Raw genomic sequence first — 24,960 nt, 5'->3', positions numbered from 1 at the left:
ATGAAGATACGACATCTCTATGGTTCTCCTGGAGAGAGTTGGAACCCATTATATTAAGTGAAGTATCCCAAGAATGGAAAAACAAGCATCACATGTACTCACCAGAAAATTGGTTTCCCTGATCATCACCTAAATACAAATCTGGGAATGACACCAATTGGACATCAGACTGAGGTGGGGGGTGGGGGAGGGGATGGGGGTATGCCTACACAATGAGTGCATTGCACACCGTTTGGGGAGTGGTAACACTTGAAGGTGCTGACTCGGGAAAGGGGGGGTGGGGAAAAAATATGAAACTATTGTTTTTAACTTGCACTGTTCACTTAATAATTTATCATGAATATTTCCCATATTATTTCATATCATTGTACAAGAAATAATGTATACATTATGAGGACATACTGTATCTAACAAGATATACTGTTAGACTCTTTGATTCTGTAAAACTAAATTGAAAAAAAATATATATATAATAAAAAAATAATAAAAAAAAAAAAAAAAAAAAAAAAGTCCCAGACCAGATGGTTTCACAGCCGAATTTTACCAGACCTACAAAGCAGTACTGGTACCTATACTGCAGAAAATATTTCATAATATTGAGAAGGAAGGAATCCTCCCCAACTTGTTCTATAAAGCCAATGCCATCTTAATTAAGATTGCTGTAAGAAATTTTTTGTTTGTTTGCAGAAATTGCCAAGGTTTTTAAGGTTTCAGGAAAAATAAGGGGTCAAGAAGAGCCAAGATATTCTTGAGGAAGTAGAACAAAATTGTCTGAATTACACTACCCAATATAAAAGCATATTAAAAAGGTAATGTAAACAAAACAGTACAGTATTGATTCAAAGATAGGCAAATACATTAATGGAATTCAATGGTGAACCTGAAAAAGATTCACTTTATGAAACAATTGATTATGACAAGGTTGTCACTGAATGCAATGAGGAAAGGATGATCTTTTCAATAAACAATGATGAGTTATTTGGACATCCACGTGGAAAAAAATGAACATTGTTCCATACCTCAAGCCATAGACAAAAGTCAATTACAGATGGGCCATTAGCCTTAATTGGTAAGAGCTGTGAATGAAGCTTATAGAGTATAACATAATTATCTTCATGATATTGGATTAAGAAAAGATTTCTGAAACAGAAACACAAAAAGCCCTATTAACAACAGAAATTAAATAATTAAATTGTTAGCAATTATTAAATTTGGAAAGTTATTAGAGAAAACTATAAAAAACAGCATTTAAAAATAGATCTTATTAAAATTGGACCTTCTTAAAATTTAGAACTTTTGTTTTTCAAAGTCAACATGACAAACATGAAAAGACAAGAAAGACAAAGGGGATAAATAACTTTAATACATAAAATTTATAGAAAATACACAACTCATAAAAATAAATTTTAATGAGAACTACAATCTGATAAACAGACCCTTCACAAAATAGGATATCTGATATGCAGAAAGCATATAATAAGGTGTTCAATATCATTATTGATGAAATGGATAAAATGAATAGATTTGATAAAATTACATGTTGGCTGATGGGTGCAATGCGCACGACCTGGGGAACAGACACGCCTGGAGCTCTGACTTGGGGGGAAAGGCGGTACAGGAGCAACGTATGTAACCTGCAATTCTGTATCCCCCATAACTAGATGAAATAAAAAAAAAAAATTAAAAAAAAAAATTGCATGTTGGCAAGGTTATGGAGCAATTAGAACCCTCATATGTTACTGATGGGAGAATATAATGGTACATTATTTTCAAAAATTATTTGATAGTGTCAAGCCAAACCTATGTCTATTCTATGGCCTATTCCTAAGCATATATTATAAAGATATGAATGCGTATTTGTCAAAAAAACATGTGTAAGAATATTCTTAGCGCCTTTATTTATAATAGTCCCATATTGGAAACAACCCAAATATTCATTATCAGGAAATAATTAAATTAATTTTGCTATATTTATATGATTGACAACTTAGAAGTGAAAGGAATAAACTATTGCTAATATAATAACTTAAATGACTATCACAGACATAATATTGAGCAAATGAAACTAGACCCAAAAGAGTACGTTCTGTGTATTTTTATTTATATCGTGGTCATCAGTAGACAAAACTAACTTCTGAGAATAAAAGTCAGCATAGAAGACATCTTTCATAGGATATTTACCTACAGTGGCATGGAAATGATTTCTGGGGTGCTGAAAATATGCTATATCTGGATCTGTGTGCTGGTTACATGATATCTACATTTTCAAAAATTAATCAAGCTATATAAATTGAATTATGTTCCTTTCTATATGCTAAACCTTAATGCTTGAAAAATATTTATATTTTTAAAAATATATGCTAAAATATTACAGATAAATAATATAATATATGTATCTGTTTCAAATAATCTAGAGAGGGTTAGGAAGAATGGATCAGTTTTTAGATTAAACAAAATAGGCCATGAATCGATACTTACTGACACTGTGATGAATACAGAGGTGTGTATCATGAAATATTCTCTATTTATACAAGTTTAAAATTAATAGAAACGAAGAGCTTAATACACAGCCTGACTTAGGGTAAGGGGTCAGAAATATTTGTTGCTGATAGGGTGTTTTTAACATTTCTAGACATTTCAAAGAGTTTAGGTGACTAGTTGTATTATAATTACCCCTGGGGCTGGAAAAAACAGGCATCTTAGAACAAGACCTGTATTATTTCTCAGTCTGGGCTTTCCAGTCAACTCTTAGTGAACCTGAAGCAGCAGGTGACTTTTATTCCTACAACACAGGCCTCCTCGAACTCCTTGATCTCATGATAGGTGAGGGGTATTATTGCAATCTAAACTTCTATAATAAAAGCTGACAGTTTCTGATAACTCAGTGGTCACTGAATCCACTGATTTCCATTTGGAAACACCTAATGCTTAGCAACTCAGGGATTCAGAACAAGAACATAGTTCATAGTATTGTCAATCTGGGAGTCAGGGAATGGACTGGGCCAATTGAGGAAATATGGGAAGGTTGGGCAAAAGTGCAAAAATGATGAGGGGAAAAAACGAGTCATCAAAGAGAGCTTTAGATGGACTGAAGTTAATGCTGTAGAACATTTCATATCAAGAGTTGCCCCAAATCTCTGCCTGCCTTAGGAAATACTTTGCAACGTCCCTAAATTCATTTCACTCTGCTGTTTTTCCTGCCTACTCAGTATTAACGGGTGCTGCTCTAAGAAGCAGCATGGCTCAGATATTAATATTCCCATTATTTATATTAATTTTATATACTTAAAAGTTTAACTCCTTTTTTCAGGGAAATCAGAGTTATGCGAATGGTCACGTTTATATTTTCATCCAATAGTTCTTTTAGTTTTTAACTCACAGATTATTTTAATTTGTACATTATCAATCATATTAAAAAGATGTATTGCATTTTGTAGTTAATTTTTTTAAAGCCTACTGTGAACATCTTTCATTATCTGAATGTTACTTATAATGATTTCAATACACATAGGGTTTGCTTGAAGAGTTTCTAAAATAACTTGTTATGAAAAAGTGTTTCTCCAGATAGATACATTCAATTTCCTTGAAATGTTATTTAAGGATTGTTTTACTTGCTTATTTTTCAAGGTGTAAAGGAAGGAATTCATCATAGGAGCAATGGAAGTAGTCCGCATCCTCACACCCTTATCAATAGCGACTGATTGCTGAAGATTTGGCAGAGATGAAGCTGCCATAGTTTTACTTGGAGTTGTAGACATTTGTGTGCCCAGTTTGAGTACATTCAATTTCTTTTTACTTTTTACGTGTTTTCACAATCTTCTAATAATTTAAAATTTTAAACAGCCAGTGGTTATAGTTATAGATAAAAATATAGAAACTAATGCAAATGTAGATATATGACCGTTTTCCTTACAAATTTACTAGTCTTTTAAAGAACTTTCTGTATTTTACTTCATGTATTTTCTGTTCAAATTGATTTGTTAGTCCTGTGATTTTTAGAGTATTCAAAATTGTAGGATTTTACATTTTGTAATTCAGTTTCTATGTTAAGATATGATTATTTGTAATAGCTTCAAAATATTACCTGTTTTTTTTTGGTTGTTGTTTGTGGTATGTAAATTTTATTTAATGTGCTGGTCACATATACTCACTAAAATATAAGGCATGAAAGGATAAGATATTTATGGATTTTCTAATTTATCCCAGTTTTTGAAATACTGTCTGGCATTAAGAAGGATCTTTGAAAGTTAGACTTGGAGAAGGCAATAAGCATAATTATTCAATCCCAACTATATGATGAACTCATTGATTCTGTTTATTTTGCTTTGTTTTATTTTATTTGTGGCTTTGTTAGGATTTGTTAATATGTGAAGTCATTCTTGTGTTTGCTAGAAGTAGAGTACGTTTTCTTTTTGAGAAATGTTGTACTGAAACTGCTTCTTTGCGAAGAAAGAAAAGAGGTAAACATTTAAAAATATATACTTCAGAACCAATCATCTTTTTGTGAAAATTTAAGATTCTTTTACATTAGCAAATTCCCTTATTTCTTTAAGAGCAATGATATTCTTTTGATTGAGTCATTGAAGGCTTGTTTTACTTGCTTGTTTCTCAAGGTGTAAATAAAAGGATTTAGCATAGGGGCAATGGAAGTAGTGAGAACTGTCACACCCTTGTTAATAGCCACTGATTCCTTTGCTGAAGGCTTAACATAGATGAAGATACAGCTTCCATAGGTGATGGACACCACAATCATATGGGAAGAGCAAGTAGAAAATGCCTTTTTCTTTTGCTGGGCAGAAGGAAATTGTAGAATGGTCTTAATGATGTATATGTAGGATAGAACTACACATACAAGGGTCATGATAAAGGTCAACACAGCACAGACTATGACCATCTGCTCTAAGAGCCATGTTTCTGAGCAAGAGATCTTTAGGACGGGGGATGCATCACAGACAAAATGGTCGATAACATTAGAGTCACAGAATTCCAGATTCAGACCCAGGCTAAGGGGTGGGAGTATGATCAGTAAGCCAGCTGTCCAGCAACAAAGAATGAGTTTTCTACAGATCTGGTTGTTCATGATGGTCACATAATGCAGAGGTTTGCAGATGGCCACATATCGGTCATAGGACATGGTGGCAAGGAGAAAAAATTCTGTTACACCAAAAAGATCAGTAAAAAAAATTTGAATGGCGCAGTTGTTATATGTAATTGTCTTGTCACCTGTTGATATGTTGTACAAGTATCTGGGAATACAAGCAGATGTAAATGAGATTTCTAAAAAAGAGAAATTTCGTAGGAAGAAGTACATGGCAGTTTTAAGGTGTGAATCCATGAAGGTGAGGGAGATGATTGTCAGGTTCCCAGTTACACTCAACATGTAGGTGAGAAATAAAAAGATGAAAATCACAACCTTCAGTTGTGGATCATCAGTCAGTCCCAGTAAGATGAATGTTGTTATTGTATGGTTTCTCATCATTTGCTTCTTTTCAATCTGCATTTAAAATTCAGATATATTTGCATAGAGTGGTAATTAATGGAGGGAAAACTTTGTAAAACTATTCACATGCATTTAAAAATTTTGTTTCCAATATAATGAATACACTGATAGCTTTAAGTTCTACAATTGTGTGTTTTGTGTGTGTGCCATTTTAGGATATTAAAAAAATCAGATTACTTTACGTATACTGCATTTCAAAATATTAAGGGTGCTTTCTTCTCATCATATATTTTCCCCAATTTATATTTCACTTTAATCACACCTTGGATTTAAGTTTTTAAACAATTTTGAATGCTAATATTTTGTGAGATCAAGAGTTCTTCCCTACTCACAGGCTGAATCCAAAGTTTAAATCTTAAACTTTCTTTATCATCTTGATGTGTTTATTTAAAGTTTTGTTATTGATAAAGTACAAATATTAATATAACACAAATAGTTTGAGTTCACTCTACAAGCTCTCTGCATACATTGCTTAAGATTTTGTGCGCTAGTGTTATAATTATTAAAATTTGTCCTTTCTTTAAATAAATTTTTCCTTACCCATTCCCCTAACTATCCCTCATAATTTTCCACTTAAAATTACACTCAATAGGTACAGTTTCAGTTTGGGATGATGAAAAATTCTTGGAGATGATTGTATAACCATGCAAATGTATTCAATGCCATTGAAATAAATACTTAAAAATAGTTTAATTGGTAATTTTTTTGTTATGTATATTTTGCCACAATAAAAAAATAACTCCTTAAAAATTTATACTCTTTTCCTACTGTTGTGAGGAAGAAAGGGAATATTTTGATGATGAATTTATTGTATAGAATGAGAATATATATCAAGTATAATATACATAGCTTTGTACAAAATTATCACAGTTTTTACCTTTAAATCTGTTTAGTTAAGGTTGGAGCATATTCCAAAATACTATTTTTAATATCACTAAGTACAAAAATATCAGATTTTTCATATCAGTATTAAACATTTCTGCATGCATGGCTTGATTTCACTGTGAGTCAGCTTTGTAATCTTAAAATGAAAATAATACTATCCTTCATATACTTACTTTGTTGAAAAATTAAATGAGTTAATACACAGAGTACTTATAAAATTACCTGGTTGATAATGACTAATAAGTATATTTTAACTATTTCAATGACCTGGTCCACAGTGATTTTTTTTTTTTGGTTTAGGTACAGTACAATCATCAATATACTGTAATCATATTTTGATTTTAATGAAACAATTTATACCAAAGATTATTGAACACCTCTCTTTTTCTGTTAGTTGAAATTCCTAAGTAGAATGTGTACTTTTAACCACATTACATTCATAGAATTCTCTCATATCTTGCCTTATTGCCACATATATCTTTTACCTGTAACCTTTTTCCTTTGTAATTTCTAGACAATTCTTTTCTTGCTGGTTGCTGTTATGTTGATAGTTCTTAGAACTTCTTACTTCTTGACATGTACACTGTCTTTGGGTATTTTCTTGAAGGCCTAATCTCCAAAAAGTGATTGTTCTTCAAAATCTCAGTCATACAATAAAATACACCCCAAACATAAATTCAAAATGATACTCTTGGTTTTTCCACACTCCATCATATTTCTCTTCTTGTATTTTTAATAATCAAACTAATATTGACGTTTACTATATGTTAGATACTAAAATAAACACTTTTCATGAATTACCTATCTGGAGTAATCTTCCCTCCAATGCTCCATGTTTCCCCATTCCATCCTTGTCTCCCAATCTCCAATTTTACTGAGAATCCACATACTCGGCCATTAATTTTTAGTTTTTAGTTTCTAGAAATTTGTGCCTGGGGGATGTTATTACTTTTCATGGCACTCAAATTATGCTACTTTTAGATGACCTCTTATTTATTGTTGCTTAAAATAATCTTATCAATGCCTGTACAGGATCCAAGACTAAAGCACTCTAAAAATGATGTTTAGCTACTATCCATATTAGATTTTCCATTTCTACATTTTATACATTCAGGAAAGACTCATTTATATATGACCCAGCTATTAAAGAAAATGTAACTGAAATAATAGAATTTATCGTACTTACATTTCTGTTAGTTAATCATAGCCTCCCTCTATTAGTTGTCTAACTACAAATATTCTTATAGCTATAATTTGAAAATGAATATAATGTTCAAAGCTAGCTTGAGAATTTCTGCTCACTAGTGATTGAATGTGATCACTCCCACAGTAATGGTAGCCTGGGAATGCATAATCTAGAGTTTTCTATCTTTAATCAATTGCACCACCTTTCTCACAAAAAACATGGTACTATCATAAGCATAAGAATTAGCTTTTTTTTCCCTTTTAATTTTCATCCCTGAAAAGAAAAGTGGGTCCAAAGGAACTCCTAGTAGCTTTCGAAGAGTTGATATTCTGAACTATTTTGCTCAGAGAGAGGATTTTCTAATTTCAAGCTTGATATTTATTTCATTTGCCAAATCTGCAAAAACGTTAATAAGCAAAAGGGTCCTTGGTGACCCAGGATCAAAAATCACTAATGAATCATCTGTGTAATGAACTTGGAGGAAAAAAAAAATCAAACCTAACATAGTAACAGTGGGAACAGAGCCTTTAGAGACAGAAGAATCATCTTTAAAAGACTAGTAGAAAAACATTAAGAATATAATTAAAAAGCAAACCTAGTTCAATTTTTGAAAATTAATTCCTATCATGTCAAGCAGTTGAAAGATCCTTGGTCTCCCTTTCTGCTTTATCAATTTGTTATAAGGTGAATAGATTATATTAAGACTTTTTTCAATATTATTCAGCTTTATTTTCTCAGAATCAGTTATTCTTATAATGAAAACTATGAAACTTCTTCAGTCAAAATAAATAATTAAATTCAACAAACATTCTTAGATTCAACAACCATGAGCATATTCTGAAGGAAAGCAGAAATATAAATTTATTTTCCTGCACTAGCACTTTAGATGTTTAAGTTGTGTTAAAACTTACTAATACCCCAGAATCTCTATGGCTTCAAATCCATTGGAAAGTCCACACCAATTTGAAATTAATTCTTCCATAAAATAGTCTTTATGATTATTTCTGGAAAAGGGATATTGTAGAATCTACTGCATAAAATATAATGAGGTTAAATAAATTTACCTTATAATTCAATTAAGTACAAGAATATTTGAAATTCATTTAAATATATATATTTATTATTAATATTTTTATTAATAAATTATAATAGTACACATTTATGGGGTACCATGTGATGTTTGATACATGCATACAATGATAAATGATTAAATCAAGTGAATTAATATATCTATCATTGAGTTTACCTATCTTTTTTATGGTGAGACATTTAAAATTTCCTCTCTTGACTATTTTGTAATATACAGCACATTATTACTGACTTTATCATCCAGCTATACAATAAATCTCAAAAACTTATTTCTGTTGTCTAACTTAAACTTTGTACCCTTTGACCAAAAACAGCCTGTTCCCGCCCTCCCACTCTCCCTTCCTCCCAGCCCTTGGTAACCACCATTCTACTCTCTATGAGTTTGACAATTTTTGATTACACACATAAACGAGATCATGCAGTGTTTGCCTTTATGTGCCTGGCTTATTTCACTCAGCGTAATGTCCTCCAGGTACATCCTTGTCATTGCAAATGACAGGATTTCTTTCTTTTTCATGGCTGAATAGTATTATATACTGTGCATATACGGTCATGTGTCTCTTAACTACAGACATACATCCTGAGAAATACATCATCAGGTGATTTCAATGTTGTGCAAATATCACAGAGTGTACTTATGCAAACCTAGATATTATGGCTTACTACACACCTCGCCTATACGGGTATATTCTATTGCTCCTGGGTTACAAACCTGTACAGCATGTTCCTGTACTGAACACTATAGGTAATTATAATACAATGGTAAGTATTTGTATATCTAAACATATCTAAACACAGAAAAGGTACAGTAAAAATACGGTATAAAAGCTAAAAATGTTATACCTGTACAGGGTACTTACTATGAATGGAGTTTGTAGGACTGGAAATTGCTCTGTTTGAGTCAGTCAGTGAGTGGTGAATGAATGTGAAGGCCTAGGACACTACTGTACACTACTGTAGACTTTATAAACAATGTACACTTAAGCTAAAATAAAATTATAAAAGATATTTTCTTTCTTTCAGAATAACCCTAGCTTACTATAACTTTTTACCTTATAAACTTTTTAATTTTTAAAATTTTTTGACTCATTTGTAATAACCCTTAGCTTAAAACACAAATGCATTGTATAGCTGTTCAAAAATATTTTCTTTCTTTATATCCTTTATTCTGTAAGATTTTTTTTCTATTTCATTTTTTTGCCTTTTAAACTTTTTTTTTAAATTAAAAGCTAAGACATAAAACACATGTTAGCCTAAGGCCTTCACAGGGTCAGGATGGTCAGTATCACTGTCTTCCACTTCCACATCTTGTCCCACTGGAAGGGGAAATAACACGAATGGAGCTGTCATTTCCTGTGATAACAATGCTTTCTTCTGGAATTACCTCCTGAAGGGCTTGCCTAAGTTATAGGTAACTTTTTTTTTTTTTTTTTGTAAGTAGGAGTATGCTCTAAAGTAATGATAAAAATTATAGTATAGTAAGTACAGAAACCAGTAATACAGTCATTTATTTTATCATTAACAAGTATTAGGTACTATACACAATTATATTTGCTATACTTTTTACATGAATGGCAGTATAGTAGGTTTGTTTACACCAACATCATGCAAATACATGAGTAATGTGTTGCTCTATCATGTTACAATGGCTACATCACTAGGAGATAGGAATTTTTTTTTTACTCAGTTGCAATCTTATGGGACCACCACTGTATATGTGATCCATTGTTGACCAAAATGTCATTATACAGCACATGGCTGTATACCACATTTTCTTTATCCAGTCATCTACTGATGGACACTTATGTTGATTCTATATCTTGGCTATTGTGAACAATGCTGTAATGAACATAGGAGTGCAGATATCTCCTTGTCATATGGTTTCAATTCTTTGGCTATATACCCAGAAGTGGGATTCCTGGATTTTATGGTTCTGTAGTTATATTTTTAATGTGTTGAGGAATTTCAATACCATTTTCCATAATGGCTGTACTAATTTATCTCTTCACCAACAGCGTACAAGGGCACATTTTCTTCACATCCTTGCCAACACTTGCTATCTTTTTGATATAGCCATTCTAATAGGTGTGAGGTGATATCTCAAAGGTGGATTTTTTTTTTTTTTTTTTATTTCATCTTGTTATGGGGGATACAGAATTTCAGGTTACATATGTTGCTCCTGTTCCGCCTTTCCCCCCAAGCCAGAGCTCCAGACGTGTCTGTTCCCCAGGTCGTGCGCATTGCACCCATCATGTAGGTATATATCCCTCCCTTCCCCACCCCCCCTTCCCGAGTCAGCACCTTCAAGTGTTACCACTCCCCAAACGGTGCACAATGCACTCATTGTGTAGGCATACCCCCATCCCCTCCCCCGCCCCCCACCTCAGTCTGACATCCAATTGGTGTTGTTCCCAGATGTGTATTTAGGTGATGATCAGGGAAACCAATTTTCTGGTGAGTACATGTGATGCTTGTTTTTCCATTCTTGGGATACTTCACTTAATATAATGGGTTCGAATTCTCTCCAGGAGAACCATAGAGATGTCGTATCTTCATCATTCCTTATAGCTGAGTAATATTCCATGGTATACATATACCACAGCTTACTAATTCAAAGGTGGATTTTGAATTGCATTTCCCTAATGATTTGTAATATTGAGTATTTTTTCATATACCTGTCGGCCATTTGTATGTCTTCTGTGGAGAAATGTCTGTTCAAGTCCTTTGCCCATTTTTTAATTGGGTTATTTATTTTCTTGCCATTAAGTTCTTGGAGTTTTTAAAAATATATTTTGGATAGTGACCTTTTATCAAATGTAGGGCTTGCAAATATATTCTCCCACTCTGTGGGTTTTCTGTTCATTTTGTTAATTGTTTCCTTTGCTGTGCAGAAGCTTTTAAGAGTGATATAATCCCATTTGTCTATTTTTGCTTTTGTTGTCAGTGCTTTTTGGGTCATATTCAAAAAAATAATTGTCTATTCATTGTAGAGCTTTTCTTCTGTGTTTTCTTGTAGTAGTGTTATAATTTAAGGTCTTATATTTAAGTCTTTAATTCACTTTGAGTTACTTTTTGTATAAAATGTGTTGGGGAGGATTCCTTCCTTCTTGATGTTGTGGAATAATCTCTGCAGGACAGGTACCAGTTCTTATTTGTGGATCTGGTAAAATTCTGGTGTGAAACAATCTGGTTTGGGACTTTTCTTTTTAGGAAGTTTTTTTTTTTATTGCTGCTTTAATTTTGGCAATTGGTATTGGTCTGTTCAGGAATTCTATTTCTTCCTGGTTGAACCTAGGGAGGCTGTGTGTTTCTAAGAATTTGTCCATTTTCTCCATGTTTTCAGGTTTATGTGCATAGAAGTTTTATAGTATTCATACATGATATTTTGTATTTCCATGGTATGAGTTGTAATTTCTCCTTTTTCATTCCTGATTGAGCTTATTAGAGTCCGTTCTTTTCTGCTTCTCATTAATCTAACAAAAGGAGTATCAATTTTGTTTATTTTTTCAAATAACCAACCTTTTGTTTTATTAATCTTCTATATAGTTATTTTGTTATAGATTTCATTTAGTTCTGCTCTGATATTTGTTATTTCTTTTCTTCTGCTAGGTTTGGGGTTGGTTTGCTCATCCTTTTCCAGTTCTTTGAGATGATTTATTAGATTGTTGATTTGAGATCTTTCTGTCTTTCGGATATAGGCATTTATGGATATAAATTTTCCTCTCAGGACTGTGTCCCACAGATTTTGATATCTTGTGTCTCCTTTGTCATTTAGTTCAAAGAATCTTTTGATTTCCATATTGATTTCCTCCTTAATGAAATAATTGTCCAACAGAAGGTTGTTTGGTTGCCATGACTTTGTGTAGAGATGAGTGTTTCTGTTGGAGTTGATTTCTAATTTATTCCACTGTGGTCTGAGAAGATGCATGGTATAATTTCTATTTTTAAAAATTTTTTGAGACATGCTTTGTGGCCTAGGATATGGTCAATCTTAGAGAATGTCCCATGAGCTGATGAGAAAAACATATATTCACTGGTTTTTGGGTAGAGCTTACAGTCCGAGTACCCCTCAGTCCTCTGCAGGGCCCCAAAAGGAAAGATCCCATTCTCTGTTGATGCCTCCAAGTGGTGGCTAAATTGTCTGTCTTGGCAGCTGTGGGTAGGGGAAGGGAGGGGGAGAATGAAGCAATATGGCGCCTGTCAATGGGCTCGGGTCTGTGGGGCAGCATGTGTTCTGAGGGTGTTGCGGCCCGATTACAGAACGGGGGATGAACACCTAAACATACATACAGACACACAGAAAAAACACACGGACACACATAGATGGTAAAGACTGCAGTATGGAAAGCAGCAGTCACTTTATTTTTATACTCCTTTTGTCCAGCAGCTACTTCCTGGTACGTGACTATCTTTAGGGTCCTGAGGCAATATGTTCCATTTCTTATGGAAATTGCTCAAGGGAAGGCAACCGTTTGCATCTTAACCTTTGGACCTCATTACCCACGTGCAGGACAATGAGACACACCTTGGCTATTTGCCATAGGAAACAGTTTGTCTATTTCAATAGGCCATTGACCTTTAGCTCCAAGAAGCATTCAGCAGTCAATGGGCCGTGTCCGGACCCATTGACTTCTAGCCTCAAGGAGCGTTCTGGACCCATTGACCTTTGGACCCAAGAAGCACGTCCAGCTTCGCTGACTCTGAGCTCAAGCCAATTCTTGCTCAGGGACGATCCCTACAGAGGGAGGTGGGAGCCCAGCGCCCTGTCCACAAGAGGCTCACCACTCACTGGTAGCACCTGTCTCTGGGCTGGTGTCGGCAGGTCTCTCCAGCAGCCCAGGAGCCCACCAGCAGTCCAAGATGCAAGGGAGGGGAAATTTAGCCACGCCTTCTAAACTTGTTGCTAGTCTCCAGGCCTCTCAGGGTTTAGACTCTGCCAATGCTTTTCTCCTTCCAGTTCTGCTCTGCAACCTCTTCCCAGGGAGTCTCCTGTAGGTTAAGGAACCCTTCTTTCTGACCCTCATCTGATCTATGTTTGTCTACCTGTCTTTTTGTTCCACTTTCATCTAAAATCTTTCCTTCTTGCAGAGACACTCTGGCTGGAGGTGTTTCTCATCTACTATCTTGCCTCTCCTTCCCTGTTTTCAGCAGTTGAGACTTTTAAGAGACAAAAAAAAAAAGCTGATTATCATAGGCTATAGTTAAGTTGGGAGTCTGTTACAGTAGGCCATCAAGTATTCTATATAAGACAGATACTTACTCTGATCATTTATAAAATGAGGATAAGTAGAGGAGATCCTTTCAGTGACGTTTAGAAGATTATCAAGATGTGTATTCAAAAAATCATTGCCGCCGGGCGCGGTGGCTCACGCCTGTAATCCTAGCACTCTGGGAGGCCGAGGCGGGTGGATCGCTCAAGGTCAGGAGTTCGAGACCAGCCTGAGCAAGAGTGAGACCCCGTCTCTACTAAAAATAGAAAGAAATTATATGGACAACTAAAATACATATATACAAAAAATTAGCCGGGCATGGTGGCGCATGCCTGTAGTCCCAGCTACTCGGGAGGCTGAGGCAGTAGGATCGCTTAAGCCCAGGAGTTTGAGGTTGCTGTGAGCTAGACTGACGCCACGGCACTCACTCTAGCCAGGGCAACAAAGTGAGACTCTGTCTCAAAAAAAAAAAAAAATCATTGCCAAGCCCAATAGCAAGGAGCTTTCCCCCTAGGTTTTCTTCTAGAAGTTTTACATTTTAGGTCTTACTTTTAGGTCTTTCACTCATTTTGGGTTGATTTTTGTATTGGGGTAAGGTAAGGGTTCAGTCTCATTCTTTTGTATGTGGATATACAGCTTTCCCAGGATCATGTATTGAAGAGAATATCTTTTCCCCATTGTGTCTTCTTGCTGGCCATGTAGAAAATTAGTTGACCCTATGTGCTTGGGTTTATTTCCGGGCTTCTAGGTTTATTTCTATTCCATTGGTCTGTGTGTCTGTTTTTATGCCAATAGCATCTTATTTTTTATTACTATAGCCTTGGAATATAATCTGAAATGAGGAAGTGTGATGCCTCCAACTTTGTTTTTCTTTCTCAGGATTGCTTTGGCTATATAAGATCTTTCATTGTTCTGCACAAACTTTAGGATTCTTTTTGTATTTCTGTAAAAAATACTATTAGAATTTTGATAGTGATTGTATTGAATATATATATTGGTTTGGGTAGCATGGACATTTTAACAATATTAATTATTCTAATACATGAACATGGCATATTTTTCACTTATTTGTGTCTTCATTTTCTTTCATCAACTTCTTATAGTTTTCAGTCTATAGCTCTTTTACTTCCTTGGTTAAATTTATTCCTTTGGCAGTAATTTTTTGGGTATCACACCAAAAACTCATTTAACAAAAGCAAAAATAAAAAAGAGTGACTTCAGCAAGCTAAAAACTTCTACACAGTAAAGGAAACAATCAATAAAATGAAAAAGCAACCTATGGGACAGGAGAAAACATTTCCAGACCACATATCTGATAAGCTTTTATATTTATTTATTTATTATTATTATTTTTAGAGACAGGGTCTTGCTCTGCCACCCAGGCTGGAATGCAGTAGCGTGATCATACCTCACTGCAATCTTGAACTCCATGGTTCAAGAGATCTTCCTTCCTCAGCCTTCTAAGTAGCTGGGACTCCAGGTGCATGCTCCCGTACTTGGATAGCTTTTCTTTTTATATTTTATAGAGATGGGGTCTCACTATGTTGCCCAGGCTAATTTCTACCTCCTGGCCTTAAGTGATCCTCCCAATGTGCTGGGATTACAAGTGTAAGTCATTGCCTGATAAGGTTTTAATATCCAAAATATATAAGGAACTCACACAACTCAATATAAAAAAAATCCCCCAAATAACCCTATTAAAAGGTGGGCAAAGAACCTGAACAGACATTTCTCCAAAGAGGACATAAAATTGGACAACAGACATATGAAAAGATGCTCGACATCAGTAATCATGAGGGAAATGCAAATTTAAACCACTTCACACCTGTTAGGATGGCTGCCATAAAAGCGACATAGATAATGAGTGTTGGCAAGGGTATGAAGAAAAGGGAACTCTTGTACACTGTTGATGGGAATGTAAATTGGTACTTCCATTGTGGAAAACACTTCTGGTATGTTTTCAGAAAAATAACAGAACTATCATATGACCTAGCAATACTTTCTCGAATGGGTATATATTCAAAGAAAATGAAATCATCACTTATAGTGATATCTGCACTCTCATGTTCATTGAAGCATTTGTCACAATAGCCAAGATGAAAACAGCCTTCATGTCCATTGACAGATGAATGGATAAAGAAATTGTGGTGTATATATTAATATATATGAATATTTTTCAGCCTTAATAAAGGAGATCCTGCTGTTTGTGACAACATGAATGACCCTAGAGGACATTAGTCTAAGTGATATATGCCAGACATAGAAAGAAAAATTACTACATGATCCCACTTATATGCAGAATCTACAAGAAGTCCAATATAAAGAAACAGAGAATAGAACAGTAGTTATCAGGGGCAAGGAGGGAAAGAAAATGGGAAGATATAGGTCTAAGTGTACAAACTTATGTTTATTAAGGATGAATATATCTGGAAACCTAATGTATGGCATGAAGACTATACTTAGTAATATTGTATTGTACATGATGAGTGCGATGCGCACTGTCTGGGGAATGGACACGCTTGAAGTTCTGACTCGGGGGGATGGGGATTGGGGGAGGGATGTGTGTATACCTACACGATGAGTGCGATGTGCACTGTCTGGGGAATGGACACGCTTGAAGCTCAGACTCGGGGGGATGGCGGGGGCATGGGCAATATATATAACCTGAACTTTTGTACCCCCATAATAAGCTGAAATAAAAATAAAAAAATATTATATTGTATATAGAAAATTCGATAAGAAAGTAGATTTTAGGTGCTTTTGCTACATACAAAAAGGATAACTGTTAGAGATGACGAGTATGTTAATTTGCTTGACTGTAGTAATCATTTCACTATGTATATGTATATCAAACATCATGTTGTATATCTTAAATATTTATATATAATAAAAATGAATAAAAATGACACTAAAGGTTATAGATGCATATAAGTATATAATAAATTTGAACTATATTTTCACTATAGCAGCATACAAAAATGTAAGAAACATTTATGTTATAATCAAACTCGTCTTTGACTTCAAAAACTTTGATGACACATTTAATTCTCTCCTTTTTTTTTGGTTAAAACATTTTACCCTTCATTTTGTGTTATAAGTAGTCATTCAACTGTGCTTGATATTGTTTTTATAGTTGAGAAAGGCATATTTTCAACATATTTGAAAGGCCAGACACTTCCTACTCGAGAGAACAATTTTGAGTCTCTGCTTTCTATATTGACAATCCACTAAATGATATAGGCAGATAAAGAGAGTTATAATAGCAGGCACATAGACCATTACTTCATGGTGAATCTTTTGTGTTTTGGGGACATGTATGATTGAGCAGGAAATAATTCCCCAAAAAAGTGACTTTTAGATTGAGAACTTAAAGATACAAAATGAATGAGGAGCATATATGTATTTTTTGATAGGTAAACAGCATAAGGAAAAGACTAGACACAAAAGCAGAGGAGAAATGTAGGTTCAAATGCCTGGAGTACATTGAGATGAGAGAAATAGTTTCAGATGATGAGCTGTATGAGCTTCTTTTTTCTTTTTGGAGTAAATGTGGTAAACACTTTGTGCTTTTATTGTGTACAGCTATTTATATCATAAAATGCAATATCTTTATGTATAGCTCTTCATATTCCTTTTAGAAATTTTCTAAGTTTCCAAGATCAAGTATATTTAGCTGCTTTTTTTTCTTGATTTCTTTTACTTTATTTTTTAACAAGCACTTGCTCATTTTAGCAACATCCTGTGTTGACATTTCATTATATCTATTAATACATCTGGAGCTTTTTTGCAATATCGAAATATTTAAATTTCTCAAAATAGTTATCCATTTTTACCATCTTCCTTTTAATTTCATGTATTTTTTTGAGGAAAGCCTATAACTTTAAATAATTCAATATACTTTAAAATCTTATAATTTTCAATTTTTAGTATTTTAGATTTTTTTTTCCAAAATTATAAGGTTTATATTTTTCTTTCATGATGAAAATATTTATTTTAGTTGCAAGTTAATTTTTTTGTTTTCTTTAACATAAAATTTTTTCTTTTTACTTCTGAGGGTATATGGGAGGAGGTTTTCTGCTGGTTTTCTTCCCTCTTCTATTTTTAGTGCCTAAAATAGTACCTGTCCTAAAAAAATCACTTGGAAGTTTTGTATTGGAAGAAACAATGGTTACCAATACTTCTTATTTTGCTGAAAAATGTGAAAATCTATTAATTTATTTTTTTTCTTTTGATATTTCTAATTTGGAGATATACTTCTGATTATTTTATTGTATTTTGTTTTTTGGTATTTCCAATTTGAAAATGAAGTCAGGATTTAAATTTTCAAAAGGTATTTTAATATGCCTGTTATGGAAGGATGTGATCTTAGAAAAGGTTTGTGGGAAAGATGTCACTAGCTTAGGATGAATGAGAATGTTTTGAAAAGTTAACCTAAGGAATTTGGGAAGTTCGCTATACATGTTTATTGGACTTCACAATCCCTTATTTCTTGGAAAATATTATGATTCTTTTGATTGAGTCATTGAAGGCTTGTCTGACTTGCTTATTCCTCAGTGTGTAAATGAATGGGTTCAGCATGGGGGCGATGGAAGTAGTGAGGACTGTCACACCCTTGTTAATGGCTACTTCTTCCTTTGCAGAAGGTTTGATATAGATGAAGATGCAGCTGCCATAGGTGATGGACACCACAATCATGTGGGAAGAACAGGTGGAAAAGGCTTTTTTCTTTTGCTGGGCAGAAGAGAATCCTAAAATTGTCTTGATGATATAAATGTAGGACAGAACTACACACATAAGTGTCATAATGAGGGTCAGCACTGCACAGATGATAACAGTCTGTTCCATGAACCAAGTATTTGAACAAGAGATATTCAGGAGGGGAGATGCATCACAGATAAAATGATCAATGGTATCAGAATCACAAAATTCCAGATTTAGGCCCAGGCTAAGTGGAGGGATTATAATAAACAGACCAGCTACCCAACAACAAAAGACAAGTCTTCTGCAGACTGTGTTACTCATAATGGCCACATAATGCAGCGGTTTGCAGATGGCCACATAGCGGTCATAGGACATGGCGGCCAGGAGAAAAAATTCGGTTACTCCAAAAAGATCAGTAAAAAATACTTGGCTGGCACAGGCATTATAAGTAATCATCCTATCACCTGTTGCTATGTTGTACAAGTATCTGGGAATACAAGCGGATGTGAAAGAGATCTCCAAGAAAGCGAAATTTTGTAGGAAATAGTACATGGCTGTTTTAAGGTGAGAATCCACTAAGATGAGGGAGATAATAGTCATGTTTCCAGTTATGCTCAGCATGTACGTGAGAAAGAGAAAGATAAAAATCGGAACCTGCAGTTGTTGGTTATCCGTCAGTCCCAGTAGAATGAACGTTGTTACTGTTTTGTTCCTCATCTCCGATTTCTTACTTCTGCCAGACCTGAGTGTAACATTCAGAGACATTTTGTTACAGATTGTTTTGACAGTATTGAATCTATCATATTCAGATTTTTCTTATGATTTTTAAATTTTTTTACACTTTAAATGCACGCTATGTAAAGGATTACTTTCAACTCCTACAGGTCTGTCATTTCATGAGGAGCAAAGATGTCCTTTGACTCACAAGAATTCTCTGTTTGATACATTTTCTTGACACATCGTTCCTTCTTAAAGTGCTAATATATGTTAGACAACTTGGTTTTACTATTCATACACTGTAGTCACTTGAGGTCTCCATTCTGGCTCTGTGTTTAAAAAGTTTCGTTTTTTGCTTTTGCTTATTGCATATGAGTGTTTTCTTCCCTGAACACAACTAAACTGTGGCATGTGTGTATACATTCACACACGTACACACACACAAGCACACAACTTCCCCCACCCGACTACTGACACTGGCTTCTCCTTAGGTTCCCTATCCTTAGGCACTCCATGGTGATATACAATACAAAATGTTTTAGTGCACAATATACTTATCCTTATGCATAGCTTACATTTAGACTTTCATGATTTGCTCAGATAAAATTCAAAGATAGTAGAGGTCATATGTTTGTGATCCTTTTATCTGCTTGTTAGTGTTTTCCTTTTTTCCCCCAGCACATCCTATTTGAATTTCTCTTTGGCTTACGTAGATCAATATTAACTGAGAGATAAAATATGGAAAAAGAGAACATGGAAAATGATTAATCTGATTTAAGACATGAAATAGGAATTATGACATAGCCAAGGACAAATATGCAAGTACACATCATTAATCAAATTTGGAGGGATTGTTGCATATTCAGTTAGAAAATATTTCTCTTCTGGTAGTTATGAGGTCAGGAGAGCCTCCATTTGAGTTTTTTGTTTGTTTTATACCATTAAAAATTATTAAAATCTGTTAGTTTTTTTATTCTTCTTTACTTCTCAACATACCCATACTCACTCCGTATTTTCATCAGTTCTTACATGATTATTAAACCTGTGTCTTTATTTTGTGATGTCCCTTTCTGATTCTCAGGTGCAACCTGAATTATCTATGTGAACATTTCACGTGGACTTCAAATTCACCACACCACAAATAAAACTCACCACCTTCTCCATCTTTCATGCAGTTGTTCCTGTTCTTAATACGTTCTTTCAATACAGATAATAGACTACATTTATTGAGCACATTCAATGTATCAGGTGTTTTAGTAAATTCTTTGCACAGAATTTATTTTCCATCCTCCACTCACCTGAGCAACTTCTATTTTTTTCATTGGTTTTTATCTTCAGTTTTAAGCCCTCTGGAAAATTTCCTGCAAATCTGATGACTATGCTAGCTGTAATCCCCATTGAAAACAGTCCTTACTACTATTTGACACTTAAGAAAGAATATTCATTTGTGGGGATCATGGAATGTGTGTCTTTTTCACCATAATAGCATAATAACCCATGCAACTAACACAGTCCCAGATATATTTTCAATTGTCCAGCAAATGTGTCTAAATGGATTTATCTGTAGCATGTTTTCCAGACACCAGCAAAGCTATTTTCCTTTCTATTTGGACTCCTGATTCAAAATGTTTTTATATTAACTTTTTAAAAACTTTTCTCTGTCTTTGACCCTGTTGAGTTTCTTTTTTACATTTACTTTTAAAGAGGATCAACATTTCTGCTTTTGTTTATTGCCTTCATAGCTAATAACAGAGAAAGTGCCTTTGCACACTCTTCTGGTTTAATTTATTTCTCCAGCCCTCCTTCTGATCTCTCAGGCAACAAAGGCATCACATCCCTGAGTAAAGTTCCTCAGACCTATCATCAATGGACATTAATCAATGCTCTAAAAAATTCCTTTTTTTTCCTTTTAGGGTATCACAAGGTATAAAAAATATTTATAGTGAAGTGTGACTAACTGGTTTTTGTTCATATTACTTTCAAACCATATGTTTGAAATGAAAACAGGGATCTCTAATAAGGTGATGTAACTTCAGCCAATTTGTAGTTCTTCTGCGGGAATTAGAAGTGTACTAACATAATTATATGCATATATATTTTATTTTTTGATGTGAGGTTGACAACATATGTAATATTTTATATTTCTGGGTAGCTATCAAATTTTAACATTTAAATGTCTACACATTCTTGTGCATTAAAATCTCTCAGACAATAACATTTATATATCCAAGAGAAACCATATTATAAAATGAAAAAAATGAATGCTCTACCAGATATAGAAATTATCACTCACACTTAAAATTTTGAAGAGATAAGTAAAATATGTTTTTCCTTCCAGAGCATAATAAAACTCAGATTACAACAAATAAAGTATAATTAAAATGAGAAACTTTATGTCACTTACTATTATGACTGTCAATCATGGTTTTATTGGTTGGTGAAACACATGAAATCCTAAAACTCCTAAAATTGAAAACGGTGGTTGGGATGAAGATTTTCATATGAACTTCTGGTCACTTTTGCTTATGAAGCCACTTTCACTGCTGTCACATTTGTGACAACTCTAAGATACATAGACCTCTCTAAAGTATTCATCTTCAACCAATTACTTGGACTTCCTGTTGCCTTATGAACACTCTCTCTCAAAAAAAAAAAAAAAACAAAAACAAAAAAACCCAGAAAAAATATAATATGAAGGCTGTGAAATGTCAGGAATCTTCTCCAGTTTCATGAGAGTTGCCATTCTGACCTCTCAAGGTAGAGAGCATATTTTTTATATCTAGCTTAACATTTGCCTCATTTGATAAAAACACAGCTAAATGAATAAACAGAGTCCCTGGTGACCCAGAAACAATGTCACTAATGAATCTTGTGAGTAATAAAATTTGAGGTTAAACAAAGTTTGCCAACTTCTTTGGAGACAGTGTCCTCGGAGACAGAAGGTTGCAGCAATGTATAAAGGCCAGTCAGACAGAAGAATGTCATTATAAAACACAACTTTAGCCCATTTTTACTATCACATGACTTAAATTAAGATCTACCATATAGGAGGAGCATAAAGAAACCACATTACTCATCCATTAGTTTGTTAAATGAAACATTTGTTTTACTTGGGAAATTTTAATTAGGCAAGTAAAGTAAAAAAAATGTGAAATTATATAACCTGTACTGCTTATGTCATAGACTATACACTTTCAGACTTTTTTTAAAACAAATGTATGAATATATTTAGAGGTACTATTTAAACTAAACATTAATGTCATAACTTCTATAATTGATTATATAGCATAAAATATTAAGCTCCTAAACATTTTCTAAATTAATATACATGAAATTAATATACTAAATTATTTATTAATCTATGAACTTATATATAAAATTAATTATAATAATTTATTATAATTGATTTAATGTCAATATCTTGATAGTCCATGACATTTTAAAATCAATTTACTATAAATTCATGTACCTGTATATATTATACTAATATTAAAAATTACTATAGAAATATGTCACCATTGTTTAACTGATGCCTAAAACAAATTTAGATTCACTTTCATTTTCCACAATAAAAATATGTAAAAGGGACATTAGTGATAATAAAATGATAGTTATTAATTCTAATAGAACATAATAATTCTAATATAAAAGGAAATTCTCACACTTGTTAGAGTGATTTCCATAGTGTATTTTTTGGTCAAGTATGTTATCTTTTTAAGGTTTATTTTTTTATTTCAAAATATTAAGGGGATACAAATATTTTTACATGGATCTCTTTTGTAATGCTTGAGTCATGGCTATAATTTTGTCAATCACTCAAATAGTGTTCATTATACCTATTAGGTATGTTTTTGGTCCTCTCTTTGTTCTTCCTCCTCCCTACTTGATTTCCAATGAGTTTTATCTCCCTCTGTGCACGTGTGCCCATTGGTTAGTTCCACTTTAATAGTGAGTACATGTGGTGTTTGTTTTTCCAATCTTGAGATACTTCACTTAGGATAATACTCTTCAGTTACATCCAGATTGTTGCAAAAAGCATTAATTCATCCTTTTTTATGACTGAGTAGTACTCTACAATATACATACACCAATTCATGAGTTAATCCACTCATGAATTGATAGGCACTTGTGTTGATTCCACATCTTTGAAGTTGTGAGTTGTGCTGTAATAAATATCCGAGTGCAGGTGTCTTTTGATAAAATGACTTCTTTTCCTTTGGGTAAATACCCAGTAGTGGGACTGCTGGATCAAATGGTAAGTCTACTTTTAGTTCCTTGAGGAATATCCATACTGTTTTCCATAGAGGTACTAATTAGTACCACCAAAAGTGCATGAGTGTTCCTTTCTTCCTGCATCCCCACCAGCATCTATTTTTTTTCAGACTTTTTAGTAAATGTCATTCTAACTGGGGTAGGGTGATATCTCATTGTGGTTTTAATTTGTATTTCCTTGATTAGTGATGTTGAACATTTTTTCATACGATTGCTGGCCATTTGTCTATCTTCTTTTGAAAAGCTTCTGTTCATGTCTTTTTCCCACTTTTTAATGGGTTTTTTGTTTTTTTCTTGCTGATTTGCTTGAGTTGTTTGTAGATTCTGGATATTTGCCTTTTATCAGATGTAGAGCTTATGAATAATTTCTCCCATTTTGTATGTTGTCTATTTACTCTGTTGATTATTTCCTCGGCTGTGCAGAAGCTTTTTATTACAATTTAGTCAAATCCTATTTATTTATTTCTGTTGGCTCTGTAATTGCCATTGGGGTCTTCATAAATTCTTGCCTAGGCTGATATCTGGAAGAGTTTTTCCAATATTGTCTTCTAGAATTATTATGGTTTTGTGTCTTACATTTAAATCTTTTTTTCATTTGAATTAATTTTTATGAGTGGTGAGAGATAGGCATCTTGTTTCCTTCTTGTACATGTGGCTATCCAATTTTCCCAGCACCCTTTATTGAATAGGGCTTCTTTTCCCCAGTGTATGTTGTTGTCTGCTTTGTCAAAGATTAGTTGGCTGTAGGTAGGTGCTTTTATATCTGGGTTCCCTATTCTGTTCCAATGGTCCATGCCTCTATTTTTGTATATTGCTGTTTTGGTTAGCATAGCCTTGTAGTATAGTTTGAAGTCTGATAAAGTGATGCCTCCAGATTTGTTTTTTATGCTAAAGATTACTTTGGTTATTTGGGCTCTTTTCTGGTTCTAAATAAAGTGTAGAGTTATTTTTTCTAGATCTGTGAATTATGACATTGGTATTTTGATAGGGATTGCATGAATCTGTAAATCACTTTGGATAGTATGGACACTTCAATAGTGTTGATTCTACCGATCCATGAACATGGTATATTTTTTCATTTGTTTATGTCATCTGTGATTTCTTTCCTCAGTGTTTTGTAGTTCTCTTTGTAATGATCTTTCACTTCCTTGGTTAAGTATATTCCTAGGCATTTTATTTTTTTTTATTTCAGCATATTAAGGGGGTACAAAATTTAGGTTATGTATATTGCCCATGGTGGAGTTTGCGGTTTTCTATAATAGATGTAAGATCATATCATCAGCAAAAAGAGATAGTTGGATTTCTTCTTTCCCAACTTGGATACACTTTGTTTCTTTCTCTTGTCTGCTCTGGCTAGGATTTCTAGCACTATGTCGAATAGAAGTGGTGATGGTGGGTAC

General features: G+C 33.7%; 2 protein-coding genes across 2 annotated transcripts; both read right to left on the bottom strand.

The window, feature by feature from the left end:
* Positions 1 to 4,540: 4,540 nt before the first annotated feature.
* On the bottom strand, positions 4,541 to 5,476 carry LOC138396991 (olfactory receptor 6C2-like). Its single transcript, XM_069490833.1, has one exon. The coding sequence runs from the start codon at positions 5,474 to 5,476 to the stop codon at positions 4,541 to 4,543; it is 936 nt and encodes a 311-aa protein (XP_069346934.1).
* Positions 5,477 to 18,352: 12,876 nt separating this feature from the next.
* On the bottom strand, positions 18,353 to 19,288 carry LOC138397060 (olfactory receptor 6C2-like). The gene has a single exon (XM_069490932.1). It carries the CDS (start codon positions 19,286 to 19,288, stop codon positions 18,353 to 18,355), a length of 936 nt encoding a protein of 311 aa, XP_069347033.1.
* Positions 19,289 to 24,960: the final 5,672 nt, after the last annotated feature.

This window comes from Eulemur rufifrons, chromosome 16 (assembly GCF_041146395.1).
Source record: "Eulemur rufifrons isolate Redbay chromosome 16, OSU_ERuf_1, whole genome shotgun sequence".
NCBI classification, from domain to species: Eukaryota; Metazoa; Chordata; class Mammalia; order Primates; family Lemuridae; genus Eulemur; species Eulemur rufifrons.
This window is presented reverse-complemented; position numbering and strand designations above follow the sequence as displayed.

Coding starts and splice junctions, on each gene's coding strand:
- LOC138396991 (XM_069490833.1), bottom strand. CDS start 5,476: ATGAGAAACCATACAATAACAACATTCATCTTACTGGGACTGACTGAT.
- LOC138397060 (XM_069490932.1), bottom strand. CDS start 19,288: ATGAGGAACAAAACAGTAACAACGTTCATTCTACTGGGACTGACGGAT.